This window comes from Labrus bergylta, chromosome 5, assembly GCF_963930695.1.
Source record: "Labrus bergylta chromosome 5, fLabBer1.1, whole genome shotgun sequence".
NCBI classification, from domain to species: Eukaryota; Metazoa; Chordata; class Actinopteri; order Labriformes; family Labridae; genus Labrus; species Labrus bergylta.
Window position 1 is genome coordinate 1,344,088 of NC_089199.1, and position 18,832 is coordinate 1,362,919.

The 18,832-nt window shown below is 38.3% G+C and overlaps 4 protein-coding genes across 5 annotated transcripts in view; all 4 read right to left on the bottom strand.

Moving 5' to 3' along the window:
• Positions 1-377: 377 nt before the first annotated feature.
• On the bottom strand, positions 378-2,225 carry LOC109990113 (caveolin-2-like). Its single transcript, XM_065955512.1, has 3 exons — positions 1,749-2,225; positions 1,002-1,189; positions 378-865 (listed from the first exon to the last, which is right to left on the bottom strand). Exons 1-3 carry the CDS (start codon positions 1,857-1,859, stop codon positions 706-708), a joined length of 459 nt encoding a protein of 152 aa, XP_065811584.1. The 5' UTR covers positions 1,860-2,225; the 3' UTR covers positions 378-705.
• Positions 2,226-5,980: 3,755 nt separating this feature from the next.
• Positions 5,981-9,212, bottom strand: gpr61l (G protein-coupled receptor 61-like). The gene is made up of 2 exons (XM_020642131.3): positions 8,880-9,212; positions 5,981-7,985 (listed from the first exon to the last, which is right to left on the bottom strand). Exon 2 carries the CDS (start codon positions 7,949-7,951, stop codon positions 6,638-6,640), a length of 1,314 nt encoding a protein of 437 aa, XP_020497787.1. The 5' UTR covers positions 7,952-7,985; positions 8,880-9,212; the 3' UTR covers positions 5,981-6,637.
• A 1,198-nt stretch (positions 9,213-10,410) lies between these two features.
• parp3 (poly (ADP-ribose) polymerase family, member 3) lies at positions 10,411-14,932 on the bottom strand. The gene is made up of 11 exons (XM_020642156.3): positions 14,775-14,932; positions 14,295-14,491; positions 14,086-14,211; positions 13,708-13,887; positions 13,406-13,544; positions 12,480-12,703; positions 12,240-12,392; positions 12,076-12,162; positions 11,823-12,000; positions 11,588-11,731; positions 10,411-11,433 (listed from the first exon to the last, which is right to left on the bottom strand). Exons 2-11 carry the CDS (start codon positions 14,472-14,474, stop codon positions 11,261-11,263), a joined length of 1,584 nt encoding a protein of 527 aa, XP_020497812.1. The 5' UTR covers positions 14,475-14,491; positions 14,775-14,932; the 3' UTR covers positions 10,411-11,260.
• A 2,148-nt stretch (positions 14,933-17,080) lies between these two features.
• grm2a (glutamate receptor, metabotropic 2a) overlaps positions 17,081-18,832 on the bottom strand; it is a 30,618-nt gene continuing 28,866 nt past the window's right edge. For both annotated transcript variants that reach the window (XM_065954519.1, XM_020642107.3), the window contains 2 exons: positions 17,884-18,061; positions 17,081-17,523 (listed from right to left, as the gene is read on the bottom strand). In XM_065954519.1, coding sequence (XP_065810591.1) covers positions 17,450-17,523; positions 17,884-18,061 — 252 coding nt within the window. In that variant the 3' untranslated portion in view covers positions 17,081-17,449. The remainder of the gene's footprint in view (positions 17,524-17,883; positions 18,062-18,832) is intronic.

Consider the following 18,832-nt stretch of genomic DNA (forward strand, 5'->3'; position numbering starts at 1 on the left):
GTGCTCTGACCTATATTTAGACATATAGAGTGTAATGGTGGGAGTGGGTATCACTAACCCGGGTTAGTTCACAAATATTTGTCATGCTTCCTTTGGAATGAACAGTGTTTATCACTTATTCAAAATGTTTACATTAATTACAAAATGACATTTATCTCTAAAGAAAAGCGTGGGCAGGATTTCTTAATTCTTTAGATTCTTAAAGGTTTTTAGGCTGTTGCTCCATGATTCTGATCTTTATGCTAAGCTAGGCTAACCAGATGTTCAATGTGGCTTCATACTCTGATCATGATGATTCACTTCACAATGCAACAGCTTTATATGATGCTGCAATCCTTTATAGAATATTGAACAATAAACACTCAACAGTAATGTAATGCTATATTACAAGCAAATGTTTATTTATATTTATGTCAATATCAATGTAATTATGTTGGTTGGTATTTCTACAGTATGTACATTGAAATGATCGGCGAATAAGTATAAATCATTTATTTTTGCAGCTTTTATACACATTTTCTTTCTCTTTCTGTACATTTGTATGAATTAGTTTTGTACCAAATGTCCACACATGACAATCAACCAAAAAATAATCACTGACAATTATGGTGCAATATAAATAATCTATAAAGAATTCAAATGCAATCTGTTCCCACTCGCTTGTTCTCTCTTTGTGTTAACCAATTATCTCTACAGTGGGTTTTTCTATCTGTCTTCATGTCTTTCCAGATGGATGGTGATCCGGCCGCAGCACTTTCCAATACTGCTAAAGTAGGTGCTGATGAGAATGTTCAGTATGCTGCTCCACACCGTCCTGATCCAGTGCATGTTGATAAGAAGGAGCTGCACAAAGGGCATGATCAACCTGGAGACATACAGGGAAGTAGACAAAACAAGATTAAATGTCACTGATCCAAACAGAAATAGAAATCCTTCTTCACTCAGAATCATTTGGCACTTCTTCTCTGCCTGTAACAGTATAAAAAACAACAACATCTAACCAGATGTGGAGGCAGCTGAGCACAGCGAAGAGGAGCCCTGCAGCCAGTGAGAGCGGTACTGCCAGCAGGAGGGAGATGAAACAGTAGAACCACAACCTGGCCACTTCAAATAGGGCGTGACTCCACAGCCATACTTTATCAAAGCTCCGCACAGAGGGAGGCTCTGCAATCACATCCTCAAACGTGACCTCAAAACACACAAAAAGTGTAAGTGAGAGTCCCCTGTACAACTGAACACAGAGAACTCTGATAAATATTATAAGAGTGTGGGTGTACAAAATAATGAGAACGATGCACATATACTGCAACATACTGCAAAAAGCTCCTTTTTTTTAAAGCAAACAATGACATTTTGTTCCACCTTTTGAACTTGTATGGTGCGGACACCATATATGAAGGAGCAAAACAAGAGCTGTATGTATGATCATGTCCACTTGAGGTCAGTATTATGCAACATATTAGTTTTGCCACATTGGGCTTGATTTTTCATTAGAACAAAAACATGAATAAATCAGCCAGCATATTACAAAACAAGAAGCCAGAATAAGAAGTTTTATGTAAAAAAATTTTTTTTCCTGAGATCATGAATCGTCTCTCTGCTTCACTCCAAGATTGCGTTACACAGGGTTCAATGGAGACAGAAGGAGAGGCGCAGTAGTATGCAGAGCGTGTTCAGCAGGTTTGTTCATTTAAATAATAATTTTCCTCAGTTTGCCCTGTGTCCCTGTGACAGTGCACATTAGTTACCTTGAGACTCTTGTTGATTCTCTTGGGATCCCTGTCTTGAATCAGAGCCTGGCTTGTGTCACTGTGGTTAGAATTCATCTCTTCAGACTGCACGTCCACTTTGACCTCCATCCCTTCCCCTGCTGGTCCTTTCTCTTTTAATCCTTGATCCTCGATACCTCAACTAATCTGAGTTTGCCCCAGCTCGGTTGGCTTCTGTGTTCATGTTTTTGGAAATGTAGAGGATGTGCAGGGTGTAGCAGGAGGATGGCTTACAGCGATAACTTCTGCAGGGTTTGTCTCTGACACCCAGGTGGAACATAGTGGAGAGCTGACCTCCTTGTCCCTGTTGAGAAATGCCTTTATTGGCTTTTAAAGGCATGTTGTCAGTGACACTTTCCATGTGACACACTACATGGAGAGTCTCATTAAGACCTGCACAAGAAATGCCCTGTCACCATTGTTAATGGCATTGTTAATAAAATCTACCTCCACTTCCTACTGAAGACGTTGTGTTGATCATTAGCACTCAGTATTTTGGCCTTGTCATTGTTATACAGAGCAGAGCTGACAGTGTTAGTCCATTAAGAGCAGACTTCACTGCTTCTTGCCAAGAGCTGTCCTTCCAAGCATCCCTCTGAGACGACTCGCTGCTGTATTCACTTCACTGTGTTGTGTCACACCCGAGTGTGACACAACACAGTGTGTTGTCTTTGCACAAATTGTGGTTTTCCAGGTACGTGCGTTAACTTACAGTTTACAGACTCTAGCTATATTCATACCTCTCTTGATTTCTTCCAGATCCCTGACGGAGAAAAAATGATTCATAATACTCTGAGTGCCTCTCAGTAGTTGTTGCAGCTGATGATGCCAAACTGTCAACATGCACCTAATGTTATTAAGTATAAATGTAGTGAAATACTGTTACAAGCTAATATAGCCATTTACAAGATGTTAAAATGGACCCTGGGTCAGGTTGTTCAAAAGTATAAATCTAGATAAGAATGATTCCAATTAGGAAATTCATAATTCTGCTCTAGGATCAGATAAATCAGTTTCCTTCTGTAGATTTAATCAACCTGATCCAGATACAGACTTTTAAAGATTACCAAACATGGATTACCACAGTTCTCAATAGGACATGGTACTACAGACTTAGACTTACTTTATATCTACACAGTCATAAAGGTCCTTGTAAGGTGGTATGGATGGAATGATTTATGTTTGATATTCACAAAAATATTTGGCAAATTATTTTATCAATGGTCAAGGGGTCGATGCAAACTTCTGAAGGTAAACTTAGGTGCCCTTTATCCTTCATGCTTTTTAACCCTGAAGTCTACTTTATCCACGATGGTAGATTCAGCAATTCACAAAAAATAAAAATAAAATAAAAAACTTTAGTATCAACACAATTGTAAAAAAGTTTTCTTTTAATACCTACTCAAAGGTTTCATTTACATTCCTGCTATCCATTATGTTTATGTGATCCAGCCTGAATATGGGGAAAGCAGAGCGTGACGATTATCCTCTCTGAGTTTTTTTTAGCATGAGCTATCCCTTTTACATACAACTATGTTGTAGAAATTGTGAATATTGAATTTAGGCAGTCAGTCAAATTTCAAAGAACCCTTATGACATGGGGCCCCTTATCAAGGGGTCCTCGTGATCTAGGAACCTGGATTCCTCTTTCTGCACCACCAATAAAAAAGGAGGTCCTGTTTTATCCGAGACATGTTACTACTGTTCATATTACAGAACATCTTTTCTTTCAACCTTTGCAGCAGCATCTGACTGTGTGATTACACACTGTGAATTTAATATGACTTGAGTTCAGATTGTGATGTTTATTTACACTTATCATTAACATTCCACAGACAGGCATCAATCTGAGTCCAATATCTGATTGAGACGTGATTCCCATTTTGAGGAAAGCATGACCAGACGTTTGGCAGGCAGCACGTATCTCACTGTTTGTTGTTAATTCCTAGAAGCCCCCATGTCAGTAACGTCCAAACAAAAGGAGGGATATACTGCTGCATAGCGCACTCTGTTGGCCACATTTTGTCGCTGTAGGGTTTAGAGAGAAAAAAAAAAATCACAATTTATCAATGATTTTTCCATCAGATAATTAAATCTTATAAACCCGTGTAGCTCACTTTCTTTACATGCTTGACAGAAGAATACCAGAGTGCTTGTTTACCAAATCCCAGCAGTACTGCAGGGGGAGAGTGGAGGCAGGGTCTGATTAGCTGATGATTAACAATGTGTGTGTGGTTACTATGGTGATGAATAGCACAGCATGTCCTGTTGTGTTAAATGTCTGAGGTCTGTAGATCGTCTGCTAAACAAACACACATTCGGTTAATCTGCAACAAATCCTGATTTAATCATTAAATAAAACATCATGAATTTACTACTATTAGTACTCATGCAGTTTGATTTACCACGGTGGAATGTGTTGTGTTACTCCTATTTACAGTATATCACAACATTTTTCACAGATTATATTACAGAGTCATCATTTCTAGCTGGATAGTCTGCAACTCAATCATAATTGTCTGGGTACGTCATAATTTATGTACATTTTTGAAGACATGTATCACTTTTTTTATGTGGGTCCTCAAACAAGTAGGTGGGGGCCCAAAGGAAATTGTTTGGGAAGTGCTGGCTTACTACAAATTTAACACATATAATCCGTCTCAATACAACCCATGACTGTAAGACTTTTTATTTTCTTACAAACTGCAGGAGACCTCAAAGTGTGCATGCTGACATGTTGGAGTGTTATGTGTGTGTTTGTTTTATGTGTTTATTAGGTCATTGAAATGTTGGATTGGATTTTGGAGTGGGAGCTCAGCTATTCAGCCTGAACAGATATAAATACTTATATACACTACAGTGATCTGTTGGAAGTATCTGGCTAAGATTGCTGCTCCTGCTGATTAGAACAGCTGTCGATGTTGTTGTTGTTGATCACGATATCTTAATTTAATTACTTGGAAATAAAAAATGCTCTGCCTCTGCACTGCCTGTCAGCACCTGTGTGCAATCAGACTTAAAGCTGTTCGTTTACACCTACTGACGTTGTGTCCACTTTTCCAGACCCTTGTTTGTGTTGACCTTATAGATGTTTGTCTGAATGTCATGTGATCAAAATTGATGCAAAAATCTTTTAGACATGTAACAAGAGGACATATGAGAGCCATCCAGTGAACTTATTGGTTATTTTTGTTGTTGTTTAGTTTGAGAAATGCTGCTCATACATCTATAGGTGATGCTTTGTTCTGGCTCTATTGTTGGATGGAAACGATGGTTCTTGAAATTCAAATCTCTGCAAACACATTTTTAACACTTTAAAATTTACCCTGCTGGTCTTAAAATGATTGGCTAGACATTGGCTTGTGCAGTATTAAACACACAACCCAAGGTTATGTAAGTTAATGACAGCTAAACAGCAAAATGGTGTTTATTAGCTTTGGCCACACTGTTCTTGGTTACTTGTATTTTCCTCTGTTTGTGAAAGACTAATACAAAGAGCAGAAGCCATAAAATAGCACTTTGTAACCACTCTCAGAACATTATCAAAGCCCTGTAATGATTATCGTTTTAGACTCCCCGTCCTCACTGGGTCCTTGTCTCACAGCCTTCCATATAAGCAGGGACTATTTTGTAATCAGCCTCTATTCACATGTTAAAGAGCTGCTGACTGAACTTGAAGGCTGTGTGTAATCAGTTTCCACATGGAAATCAGGCACAAGAGACAGTTATTGAAATCCAATTAGGATCTGAAGCTAAAGCATACATTCAATCCAAAGGTCCCTGTTACTATGTGAGTCACAGCTAACCTGATTTCCATGACAACATGGGTAGATGACTTTCACCATCTATCCTTTTACATTATCTGCTGCATGCATTGTACCTCACACTGCAGACATCCACGGTGTGAGTGCTCTGAAGGGATCATTTAATTATATGCAAGACCCACACAATGTGCTGCTTATCATCTTATGCCAAATGACCGCTGCTTTGCAACATTTACTCAATACTTGACAATACTTCACCAAAATAACATTTGAACACTCCATTTTGTATTTATGTTAAACATGATACAATGATCCCTAATGTTCATGTCATACAAATTAATAGTTTATTCTGAAAAACAATTAAACATTGAAATATCCATCTGCTCATGACCTTAGTATTGTAAAATTAGAGTCCAGTTTTCACACAAAAAAAAATCATAAACATCATTAAAATCTGGTCAGTTTTTAATATGAATATAAAATTTGCACAAGGGGACATTTAAAGTACAGCTACTTCAACATTTCCCTGTTAGAGTATAGTACACAGCACTTTGACCTTAAATCAGTAAGCCTACCTGTAAAAGTACAAAAAGGCACTGGGTATGTAAGCCAGTATTTTTAGGACAGATTCACATTTTTTAGGTTAACCATTAGTTTATGGTCTCATTCAAGCCTGTACATAATTGGCCCTAAGCTGTCGTAATTCTCAACTTAAATGACAACCATGCAAGATGGCTTACTTATAAGCTAATTCCATGAGCTCAAGAAAGTCCAAACAATTGAAAATACTTTAGGATTAAACTCAAAATGTTTGTGAATTAATAAAGGCTTTTTATTTTGAGCTTGCCACCCCATACATACTTCAATATTCCTTAAGAAAGGGGATTGTGGCCAGAGTGGACTGGAGAGATGATTAATGGTACCAAAACTGTAAGTTAACACTACTTTCACCTAGTTACATGTACATTACACCATAATCATTTCAAGAATTAGACAGTATTTCTGTAAAAATGTTGTTTTAAAACAGACTTTACCTATCCAACAGAAATGAAATACCCTGAAGACTTTATGTTAGCACTGTCTATAGCTTATGGTGGTCAATGTCTATGCATGGTCTTCAGGTATTTGTCCAGGGATCTTCACCCCCTGGTCGGAAGTGTTTCTGGGACAGGAGTTGACAGAGTTTGATGTGGTTTCAGCTGTGCTGCTGGTTCTCTGTATGAATTGGAGGAAGTTCTCCTGTAGGGAACCCTCATGGCTGGAGGCCCCAAACTCTGACGGCTGGGTCAAGCAGCAGCGTCTGAATTTTACAAGTTCTTCCCTGATCTGCCTGTTCAGCAGGCCGTAGAAGAACGGGTTTACCGCAAAGGAAGAGTACGCCAGCCAGGTGACTGCCTCCTCTAAGTCCCCGGGACTGTGCATGGAGCCACTCAGGGACATCTGCAGGTGGAAGGTGAAGTAGGGCAGCCAACAAACCATGAACTGTCCCACGATGAACACTAAAGTGAGAGCTGCCTTTCCTCCACTGAAGGCCCTCTCTGGAGATAGTCTTTGGGGGAGAGTGCGATTGGTGGTAATCATGGTGGTCTGGCTGTGGATTGAATCCGAGCGATTCTTTTCAGGACTGGCATTTGCCCACGTTGGGACAGCAGGGACTTGCTGCTGGGCAGCAGAACGAGCTACTTTGTACACGGCACAGTAAACGGTGAAGATAACCACAGCAGGAACCAGGAAGCAGATCACACTGAAGAGCACAGCAAACACATTTCTTAGACGACTGTGACTTGCATGAAGAGAGCAATGAGCTGCAGCTATAGAGCTCTGAGGTCCGTAAGATGGCCATCCAAACAATGTGACCAAAGCAAGGATGAGGGATTTAACCCAGATTAGGAGCATCACACCAATGGCAAGGTTTATGGTCATCTTGACCTCATAGCGCATGGGGTGTACGATGTAGAAGTAACGCTCCACGCTGATGGCTGCAATGGTGAGTATGGACAGACAGATGAGGAAAACATTAAGGAATATGTAAACCTGACACTCGAGGACAGTAAAAACCACAGTGCCAAAGAATGGCGAGCTGGATATGATCCCCAAAGGCATAAGGAGGATTGCACATAGCAGGTCCACAGCACAAAGGTGGCACACAAAGGCAAACCTCTTCAGGTGAGGAGCTCGAGCAATCGCCACCATCACACCGGTGTTGGCCAGCAGAGCAATGAGGTTAAGGGTCACCATGCAGAACAACCCAAACAGGTCTTTGATCTGGGACTGGGAGCTGGTGACAATGCCCACATTGGCAGGAACTGTTGGATTGAGCTCCCATGGGGTGGTGGTGTGATTTGTCAATGAGTGGTTTGGCACAGAGGCTATCATGGGACCAGGCTTGTTGGCCATTATTAATTCAAAATGCCCCATATTTGTGTCTCAGATGTTTTCCGATGTGGATGCCCTGTGTTGAAGAAAAATAAAAAAGTTAAGTCGATGTAACCATCTATTAAACATACAAAGATTATTCCTTCTGTATATTCAGTAAATTATTACCTCGTCCCATAAAATATAAAGAAAGAGTTACATTTTCAAATACTCTGCGGGCTGATCATTTCATGTCATTGGGATTCATTTAAACACAATTAGATACATTCTGATTGCTAACATCTAATTAGACACATGTGAACACCTGCTTGTATGTTGTTTGTATATTATGTACACTTGTGTGTGTAAATGACAAACAGTTATAACTAGCTTTGTTTATGTCAAATCAATGTAATCCACCTTGAGGGTCATTCTGATCTGTTGTTAAAGAAAAGAGTTGTGAAGACAAACAGTAATAACACAGTAGTTTGAGCTGTTTGCTGACAGAAAGCCAAGTGAAGGTTAATTGACTCATTGTGGTCCATTAATACAAGAGAAAAGTAATGCAGTCATTTCTGACAGAGTGCAAAACACTGACAAGTAAAATGGCAGATATCTGATCCATATCTTAACACTCTGTTTACAGTCTTTATGCAGATTTATGTCTCAGAGTTTTACCACTTTACTTAAAACTTTGTTACATTGTGTTCAATGACTTATTTGTAAGGTTCAATAACAGATTTATTTTTCCCTTTCCAGAAAAGTATTTTCTAGGAACATTTACACACATAGCTGACATTCATCAATTCTGCAATGTGCAACTTTCTGCTTTTATATAGTAAATATGAGACTGGTTAAAGAAGAATCAATATATTCATATTCCATTATGAGGTTAAACATTTTCATTGATTTGGAGATGTTTAATTTCAAAATAAAAAATAAAACATATAAAAGAAACAACTTATAGTATATCATGCGTAAAAGTACTTACCCATGATCCACTCTGTTTGTGTTGTGCAGTACAGCAGACAGGTAAACCTGGTGTTTTACCTTACAAATCCAACTTTCAACCGGTCCTCCTAAAAGTGAAATATATGTTATCAAGTCTGGTTAACTCCAATGTCTGATATTTGGTTCTTCTGCAGAGAGGCGGTCCAGACGTGTCACAGATGTAAACCTCCAATCAAAGACGAGCTGATCAATGATTCCATGATGGTTTTAGATGTGCTGTTTCCTCTCTTTCCTCATCCCTCCTCCAGCAACACTCTCATTCCTGTCCTGCGCTGTGTATGGTAGTGACAGTCACACATTGTATTGTGTGTGATTGTGTTTTTTTGTTCTCGCTTTCAAATAGACACACACTCTACTGTCCCACATCTAGAGCTCAGTCTTTGCAGGGTCCTAATTCCCACCAGTTTAAAGGGGACTCTTATGTTTACCCTGATGCTGTCCACTCTGTCTTTACATAAGCAGTATTTGTTATGTAATCAGATGTAACATTACTTAAGACCTGGAGTGGCCACTGACAATAAGTTGTGGATAGGTCATCAGAAATATGAAATACACTAAGAAATATGAAATATACTAAGAAATATGAAATACACTAAGAAATATGAAATATACTAAGAAATATGAAAGCTATCTTGAATCAACTACATCAGAGTGTCCAATCAAATGCCAAAATATATTTTAGCATTATCTCCCATGCTTTTTACTTGACTATAACAATGTACTATAAAGACTTTCTCAGAACTAGAAACATGATGATTATGAACTATATGGTTCATATTGTAGAGGACTTTGACTCAGATACACATTTTTCAATGTATAGCTGTTGTCATCAAATGTAACCATCGCCTTGTTATGACCCAAACTATATCAGAAACAGATATAAAAAAGAATATAAGCAATAAGTAACAATTGCATCTTTAATAACTGCGTACAAATAGGGAAACATCTTTTCTGCACGTTACCCACTATTGAATCACTCGTATGTGAACTATTTGAACAATGTGCAGACACAAACATTCTTTTCTCTATTTACCAGAGTAGAGGTTTAATATTCCTGTTGCTAATAAATATTTTCCCAGATTTGAGAAATTCATTCTTAACTTTCTGGAGGACTTTCATTGTGAAGAAATTGTAAATCCTTACAGTTGCTAAAGATACACATTTTTAGTTTTAGCCTGTTTTCCTCATTTCTTCCCTCTTTCTCAAAGGGTGTCGGATTACTTTGTTTGCTCAAAGTAACAGTAGGTGAGAGCAATTAAAACATTAACATTTAATATGAATGTCTAATCTGCAATACAGGCTGTAAATCTAAAACAATTCAATCCATGTGTATTAGCATTTGTAATATGACAAGCTTTTCGTAAAAATAAGATATATTGCCTTTAATCAAATGGTATTAAACAATGATCATATTAAACAATGGATAACACACACAAACACACAGGTATGCAATTGGTCTTGACGTATGGTCTTGACACAGCCATAACTAAAAAAAAAAACATTGGAACAAGTGAGAGGGGCACTTTACTTTAATCAATTATTATCCATTCAAATATTATCATAGTGCAAAACTGCGCAGGTCATTACATGCCAAGGAAGTCTCTCATCACTGACACCATCTGGTGACATTTGTTACCTGCAGGACAAGTCATTGCACAGGCTTCTCATGGCTTACATGATACATTACTTTTGCTTTGCTGAATTACTCAAAAGTTTTTTTTTTGTTTTTTTTTTTACAGCTCAACAAACTAGCATCTTTTTTCACCAGTGTTCGAGCATCAAACACAAATTGCACTTATTCTTTCTGTAAACATATCTGTGCATAGATCATCATTTCCTTTTCTGACATTCAGTATTAATAAGCAAAGGTGCACTGGACTTTTTTCCTTTGTGAACTTTTCTTCTGAGAGACGTGTTTTTATAAGCGTGCCACTTGGATTAAAAAAAACAACATCTAGATGCTGATATATTTAAACCTGAATGCAGACGCAAAATACATATTAAAAAAAAAAAAGCAGCAAGCAATGCAGGAAAAAAAGGTCGTAATCATCTAGAAGCATTTTCAAGACCAAGTAAGAAGTAAAAAGTCTTCATATTGCAGGAAAGACAAATAGAGTAATTCTTTGAAGTATTATTACTAAGTGCCGTCTGTCAGAGGCAGGCCGGTTTTAAAGTGTTCAAAAGATAAGGCACAGAGAAGTACAAGGCATTAATGCATAATGGTTGAAACATCAGTGCAATGTTATAATAAAGACCACAACCATGTTAGTATGAACATAGCTAAGCTTTTAAGGAAGCCGGTTATATCGAAGGAATCAATAAACTTCTTTCAAAGGGGTCTGCTTCTTTCCTCAAGCTGAATTAGCGCATGTTGAGCTCCAGCAGGTAGCGAAGGCGACACTGGCTCTCTTTGTAGATGAGATATTCACTGTTGCCGAAGTAGCTGTCTGAGAACTGGGGCTGATCTATGGGCTTTCCTTGAGGCACAGCAACTGTCTTATCATCCAATGTGATGAACACATCCATAGATGGATCTAAAAAAAAAAAGAGTTTAAAACTTTACCAAACAATAATTTGTATCTTTCTGAGCATTCCTCTAAGTTACAGTTTTGAAAAGTAATTGCTTCCAATTCTTTATACACATAGGCTTTAAACCGATGCATTAATAAGATTGAAGAAGTATTGTACCTGGTTCCACAGTTCCTCGTGCCACCACGCTGTCATAGCCCATGGGAGCCTTTTTCAGAGAACAGTTGTCTCTGGTGATGGTAGATTCTTTGCCGAGGGCTACCTCACTCAAAAACATGACTCCAGTGTTCTTAGAGCATCTCACTTCCAATAGAAAAAGGAAAATGTATATCGTTACAATTGAAACTAAAGTCACTATAATAATATTCCATCCTCTACTTGTCAATAGGCTCACCATAACCTGCTGACTTGCTGTTTTCTGATGCAAAATAGATACCGCTGCCAACACGTCCTCCTGAATGGGGCATTATCCTCAGACCGCTTTTAAGGATCGCCGCCACAACAGCTATGTTTGTGCCGTGCCACAGCAGACGGCGATTCTCCAGAGTATCGTGTTCCTCAAACCGCTCTCCCTAAAATGTGCATAATATGTGTAAGGCCACACGAGTTCTATGTTAAGATAGGATTTTCAAAACTGAAGGTCCTACCTCTTTTTCTCGATCGACTTCCCAGACGTTGATAATCTTTGGTTTGCAATAGCCATCTGAAGTCACTTTCAGGTATTTTTCTATGATCTGTGAATCCAAGAAAATAAAGGTATTATAGTTGTTCAAGAGGACAGTATGAATTGAAAATGATCTGAGATTGGTACCTTGTATGTTTCTGACTTCTTGTCCATCAGAGTGAGATCACATTTAAGAGAATTGTAGTCCTGGTCCAGAGGGTGAGGAACTGTCTCAATCTCTTCCTGAGCCTTTTCAGTCTCCGACTTCAGAGTCTGGGCTAGCTCGATGTCAGCCAACACCTTCACAGAGCGTGTTAAAAGAGGACGAGTTAAGAGCACTACTCACTACATGTTAAATATGCATAACATGTTGAAGAAAAGAAGTACCATGAGCATCTCTTTCTTCTTCCCCACAACCTCACTGTCGTTAATGGTCGGAGGTCTGTTGCGGCCAAAGTTGTGAGGAACAATGGTGAAGAACTTTGAGGAAAGTTCTTCCAGAACTTCGCTTTTGCTTTTTCGGTTCATTGCTGCTTCGATCTCCTCCAACACTTCAAAGCCCTTTGCAATCTGCAGCTTACTGAGCTTACCCAGAGGCATCTTCTTTATGTCTGTGTAATAGATACACACACACAAAAGCACAAATCAAGACCAGTCCAGTTATTGTACATTTGTTTCTGCTAAGAAAAGGCATTTCCCTCACTGCACCTGTGTCATTTTAAAGTGCAATTTACTTATAAATGTAAGAACTAACATATGGTAATGATCTGGTTAGAGAGGCTCTGGTGCTGATTGGATAAATTGTGTTGTGTGTTACTGCAGACTTCAGCCTTTGTTGTCTCTCCTCTTCACTACTTCTATGTTTCTAATCCAGAATGATAAATTACTATCAGCTCAACACAGTACAAAAATACTAAATAAAAGCTGCATCATTTTTATTTTTAAATGAGAAATAATGGAATTTAAAACATGTCTCATGAGACATCTTTTTTTCTTTTCTTTTTTTACATGAAATTGAGAAGTTTTCCTGTTTTGCCTATCGTCTATCTTCTATCTTCTAAAAATGATAAGTCTTCAAATCAGGTAATAGAAATATTTAATTACAAAAGTATCCTTCAAATGGTAACTATTTTCTATTTGTATTCTGAGATAAATATAAAAAACATTATGTGATCCTTCTTTTTCACTACTTTGTTCATCCATGTTTGCATCCCATTTGAAAGTTACATAAGCAGTGTATCAGCACACTAAACGTCATGGAAACTGCTTGAACCTGTTTGTATTGAAGAGTTGGTAAACTGAGACACACCTACCTAAGTTCATACACTCCATTGCCTCCTTGAACATGTCGTTGCTGAAAATGAGCTCAATGAGGCTCTTTGTAGCACTGTCAAGTATGCAGGGAAGGACATTTTTATTGACTTTGACAGGCTTTCCATCCACACTGTCAACCTGCAACACCAAAAAGAAGAGACTTTACTGACTCTAATAATGACTTTCAAAGGCAATTAAATATTGCTGAAGTCTGTTACGGATCATTCTAGCAGATTAGATAATCGTCTGGGTTTCTTATTCAGTGGTCCTTGTTCTAGTGACATTTGTACTTTGATGTTACCTTGACCTCAGCATCCTCTTCTCCATCCACTTCTATCAGGGTGTACTTCCCTTGGTGAGACACAAAATTAGACCGATCGCTCCAGTTGTTCTTTGTCTTATCCTTAAACTTTTTTTCAAAGTCCTTCACAGCATCCTCAGGATTAATAAACATGTTCAGTTTGCTTTGCCCAACTTCGCCCTGAATTCATATTTCAAGATGAAACACACAAACATGCACTTAAGAAACAGAAATGACCATCAAATTTGAATAAACATCAAAAGTAATGCTAATAACACCAACAACTAGGAATGTATTTTTCACCAACAAATATTCAGCAGAAATATCTTTGCACAGTATACAAATATAACCAGTATTAAGAAAATGAGACACACTTACCACTCTACCCCACCTGTTCCATGAATGGTATTTGTTTTGTGCTTTGACAATTTGAATGACATAAAACTTATTATTGTTGTGTCCGATGTTTGTCTGGTTGAGCATACAGTCATAGTCCTCATACACCTGATCAGATAACATAGGGGGTCAGTGAAGTATTCAAGGTGTACTGTGGGAAAATCATACTTGAAGTACAGCATGTTCCTTACCTCTCCTGATGATGACAGAGGGCAGTGCTCGTCCACCCTTCTCGTAGTTTTCACCTGTGGCCCTGCAGCCAGAAGAGCCTCTTTAGCTGAAGTGAAGGCATCTTTGGGCTTTGGTGTTTCCTCCTTTGCCTTCTTGCCACCTCTCTTAGCAGCAGTAGCAGCTTTTCTCTTTGGTGCCATGATCCTGATGTAAAATCCTGCACAAAGACTTGCCATGTTGTGAACTGGGCATGATGTCTGGACAAGTTCAGACATGCCTACACACACACAGGCCAGCTTCTCCTCTCAGGCTGTTTATCAACACGAATGAATGAATTCCCCAAACATTTATTTACTAAGTAATTACGAGTTAGCAACAACCATAACTATTAGCAAGTCATCATTATGAAAAAAGTAGTTTTCTTGTGTTTTGGGACGTGGCTCGAGAGCCTCCACCCTCCCTTTTTAACTCGGTAAACAAGCTGAATTCCCCTGACTTACCTTTTTACTGTACGTAGTGTTTGTCGGCTGGGAAAGAGGAAGGCAGGCGGGCACACATGCAGACACTTCGCTGAAGAAGAAGCTGTCACTGGGCTGAGTGAGGGCAGCTGATTTTCGGAAAGTTTACCTTCACTTTACAGTCAGAGGAAGAGGAAGAGGCGGAGCTCAACTGTATTCTATGTTTTCCCTTCTTGTAGCTGCTGGGGCGGAGTCCATGGATCTGCAGAGCTGACGGCTATACCGCCACCTAGCTCAGTCCGGTTACTAACACATTCAAACAATCCTTATGGATAATGTAACCGACGTCTCTATTTAAAAATATATAGCAAGTGTAGCATATTTGGTAGCTTATCTGAAAGGAATAGTAAACTAAGATGCCGAGTTAAAAAAAATAATTCTAACAGTTAGCTAACAGTGTCTCAGCTTTCAGTCTGTCTATTACAACAAAGCAGATTTAGGCTCAGGTTAACAGTTGATCCTTTAAATGTTTTTTATTTTATTACAAAAAACAAAGTTAAAAGCTTACTTTAAACAAGCAATTTATTTAACAATTGAGGTAGCAACTGAAAGTCAACTTCTCCTCATCTGTTCTTTGTGAACTTCAGAAGTGCTGGGGGGGGTCACATTTCTATCTTAGGGGTGTTATATGTGGTTAAGGAGTTACTTTTTTTATTATTTAAAGACCTTTATTGTCTTTTGGCATAAACTCTGCTTTTACAGTTAATCTCTGCTAAATTCACAAAAAGTCCAGAGTGTATGGTGTATGGGTACATATTTTATATTTTTATTTTATATGCTGCAAAAAGGATTACTTCAACGAAGTTTCGTTTATTATCATGCAATGACAATAAAGAAATATCTATTTATAATCAGAGTGACCCCACTTTGACCTTTCAAAACTCCCCAGTTGCCAATACACATTTTGCTAAAAATATTTGTTTTCAATCATGTAGCTTTTCTATTACAAGCAAACATTCATTTTAGACCACATTTAGGCTTTTTTGTCTAGGGGCTATGGCCCACAGTAGCATGTGTTTAATATATTTTAATATACAATATATATTTTTTAGTAATGAATCAATAAAAAATTCAGGCAACCACATTTTAATTCCATAAACGATCTGAAACCCAAGGTGAGAAAAGCCTGGCCTAAAAAATAGTTGCACTTCTGGGAAGCCTATCTCGTGTTGCTGTTCAGATAAAAGGTTTATTCGATAGAGAAAGAACCCAATAATGAGCAATTAATAATCCTTGTATGCATAATAGTCAATTGTATAATTGGAGTTCATAAGAGCATTGCATTTGTGTGTATGTGTTTGATCAGTGTGTAGTTTTGCTGATGAGGATCGATGGAGCCATGTGTTTTCAAAGATACCAGTATGCAATAAGGTGAAATAGAGCTTATAGGTCAGTAACAGTTCCTGAAGCAAATATCTTTCCAAAACTAAGCTTAATCTTGTGAGCTGTTTTTTTTCCATATTCACACAAGTTCACACTTTAGTTCTTACTATCACAGCAAGGAGATCTTGAACAATGATATGCTTAGTTTATATGATAATAATAATATAATGATGGTCACTGAGCAGCTCTACAAAGAAATGCAGTTCTCGTATATGTCCACATCCTCCAGATACACTATTTACTACAAGCCCAAGGGCCTAGATTGAACAATTTGGACACAAGATGGCAGTGTTAAATTACATATACTGTATGGCTCTGCTTATTCCTCAAATTCATACAGACTGTGTGTATACAGAGGACAGCTTTAGTGGATTTTATCCAATATCGACAGATGATGAAATTTGTGCTGATAATATTAATGTGGAGACTGTTTGGTCTTGGCAGATGGTGTAGATGAGGTTGATAAATATTAGACTTCTCAGATTTCCAACCAATTCCAAACTCAATTTGCTTTGACATCATTGCATAAATAAGGTGGTCAAGGAACCTGATGGCACACTTCTTCAGAGCAGAGTGTCAATTCAATGCAGGGTCAGTGGTTCAATTCCTGACTTTCCAACCAGCTTATAAGTGCCCTTGCCCAGGACATTTCTTTGTCCTGTGAGCTTGAAAGGCACTACTCGTATTCAGTCCATTTAGTGTATTACAGACATTTTGTGTGCAGCAGAATGGCTTACAGACAATGTGGTATTAAAACATGTTTGACAGATTTGGGTGGGCTGTGTACTCAGACTACAGTGTACTTGTGTCAGGGTTTACATTGTCAAGCCCATCTCATGTTGCTTATCATAGAGAACCCATTTGATTAAATTGTGTTCAAATAAATTGTCAGACTATAAGTCACCTTAGTATTAATAGAAAACACATTTTATTTACATAAATTACAAGAGAGCACATACTGGTTCACCAAAATCTACAATAAAAACGTCTTGTATATATTACATTTAACAGATTTACTACAGTTTACTCCATACTCCAAGTAGAATCTTCAATAAAAACAAGGGATATATCATAATTTTTCGCCATCTCATTTAAAATCGCCACGAGCAAAAGAACTAAATCAAATAATCGGGACATTGTAATCACAGCACTTTGAGGACAACAAAGTCAGGACGATCGTCTGTGTGACCTCTTTAATATCTGAGACACCTGATTCATGACTAGTGATTATATAACTCTGTTTACGATGCTTGGCAAAGAAACTCAGCTGATCTTCACAAGGAGGACGTTGTGGAGTCCACCACTTCTCGTCCGTTACACACAGTTGGAACGACATTGGACGCTGATGCTGCGAAAGAAAGCAGGGTTTTTTATTTGAACAATACAGATGCTACATTACAGGGCACGTGTCGTTTCATTTTGTTCAGGAAGCTAACAGCAGCCCAGAGAACTCGCTGATGAATAAGTAGTATGATAATTGAATGTATGTGTTAACATCATAATACCATACACAGGGGCAGTCTTTTTTCTATTTATTTGTATTCCTACTATGTGTTTAAAGGGAAAGAGAACTCTCAAGCATTTGAGTTTTACCTAATATAGAGATTAAGTAGTTTTTATTATTGATATAACGTCACATTTCAGTTGAGCGATGATCAGTCTTTTACTATTTTTGACCTTTATCTAAACTGTGTATTGCAGGACGTACCTTGAGAGAAGCTGGAGCCTGGGCCGGTGGTGACGCTGAAGCGGGTGGTGGCCACTCTGAGATTGCAGACATTCTTCTGAGGCTGGAACAGGATGATGTGGACCTTTGGAGCAAAGAGGCAGCCCAACACCACGGACCCACTCAGACTCACAGAGATGCACATGGTGGTGGTTTGCACCTGGAGGAGGAGTGAGAGGTGAGAAATTCACTCTACAAGACAAAATAAAACAGTTAACTCAGATGTAGTCTGTTTGTTTTAAGCTCATAGTCATGCACCTGCTTTATAGTTTTAGACATGAATCATGGTTGTTCAGTGGTATGAGTTTGAATAAACAAACAAAAAATATTAAAATAGTACAGAAAATATAAACTTGTAAGATGTAGAAAGCCTTCTGAATTACACACCACTTGTGTTCGAAATAAGCACAAAGTCATAATTTCACTCTTCAAGTGTCAAATCTTAAAAGCATCAGAATTGGTGTTAGTTGATTACCTTTTTGCTGTAAATCTAGGATACATTATATGAATCAGAATCAAAGCCAGGTGCAACAGAAGATGAAGGAGGAAGCTATCAGCTGAGACTGCTAAAAGGAGGTGTTAAGCGATGTGTTTATTTACTTGTCAATCAACTTTATAACCCCCACCCCCTCCCACTGCCCACATCTCAATTGTGTCTTCAGACTGCTGTTTTATTTCAAGTTTCCTCCTCTTGGATTTGTTTCCCTTGATAACAGGATGCAGCCCAGCACCGTGTGGTGTGTGGCAGGTGCATCCCATTTTTACAAGGAACAGTACTGTAGGTGTCTGTCAACAGGCTGAATGCTAATGTTGGCATTACAGAAATGTTGTCACTGTGCATACTCACTGTTCTGCAGCGAAGATAATAGACAGACAGTGATTACAATATTATGTTCATGTATTGGTATATATCAATGTATCATAAAACAGT

What these genes read in the sequence shown, in the direction of transcription:
- LOC109990113 (XM_065955512.1), bottom strand. Translation starts at nt 1,859, where the DNA reads ATGGAGGTCAAAGTGGACGTGCAGTCTGAAGAGATGAATTCTAACCAC. An exon ending in GAATCAACAAGAGTCTCAAG is followed by an intron (nt 1,190 to 1,748) that starts GTAACTAATGTG and finishes GTGTGTTTTGAG; the next exon opens with GTCACGTTTGAGGATGTGAT. An exon ending in CTCAGCTGCCTCCACATCTG is followed by an intron (nt 866 to 1,001) that starts GTTAGATGTTGT and finishes GTATGTCTCCAG; the next exon opens with GTTGATCATGCCCTTTGTGC.
- gpr61l (XM_020642131.3), bottom strand. Translation starts at nt 7,951, where the DNA reads ATGGGGCATTTTGAATTAATAATGGCCAACAAGCCTGGTCCCATGATA.
- parp3 (XM_020642156.3), bottom strand. Translation starts at nt 14,474, where the DNA reads ATGGCACCAAAGAGAAAAGCTGCTACTGCTGCTAAGAGAGGTGGCAAG. An exon ending in GGAACAGGTGGGGTAGAGTG is followed by an intron (nt 13,888 to 14,085) that starts GTAAGTGTGTCT and finishes ATATGAATTCAG; the next exon opens with GGCGAAGTTGGGCAAAGCAA. An exon ending in AAGAGGATGCTGAGGTCAAG is followed by an intron (nt 13,545 to 13,707) that starts GTAACATCAAAG and finishes TTGGTGTTGCAG; the next exon opens with GTTGACAGTGTGGATGGAAA.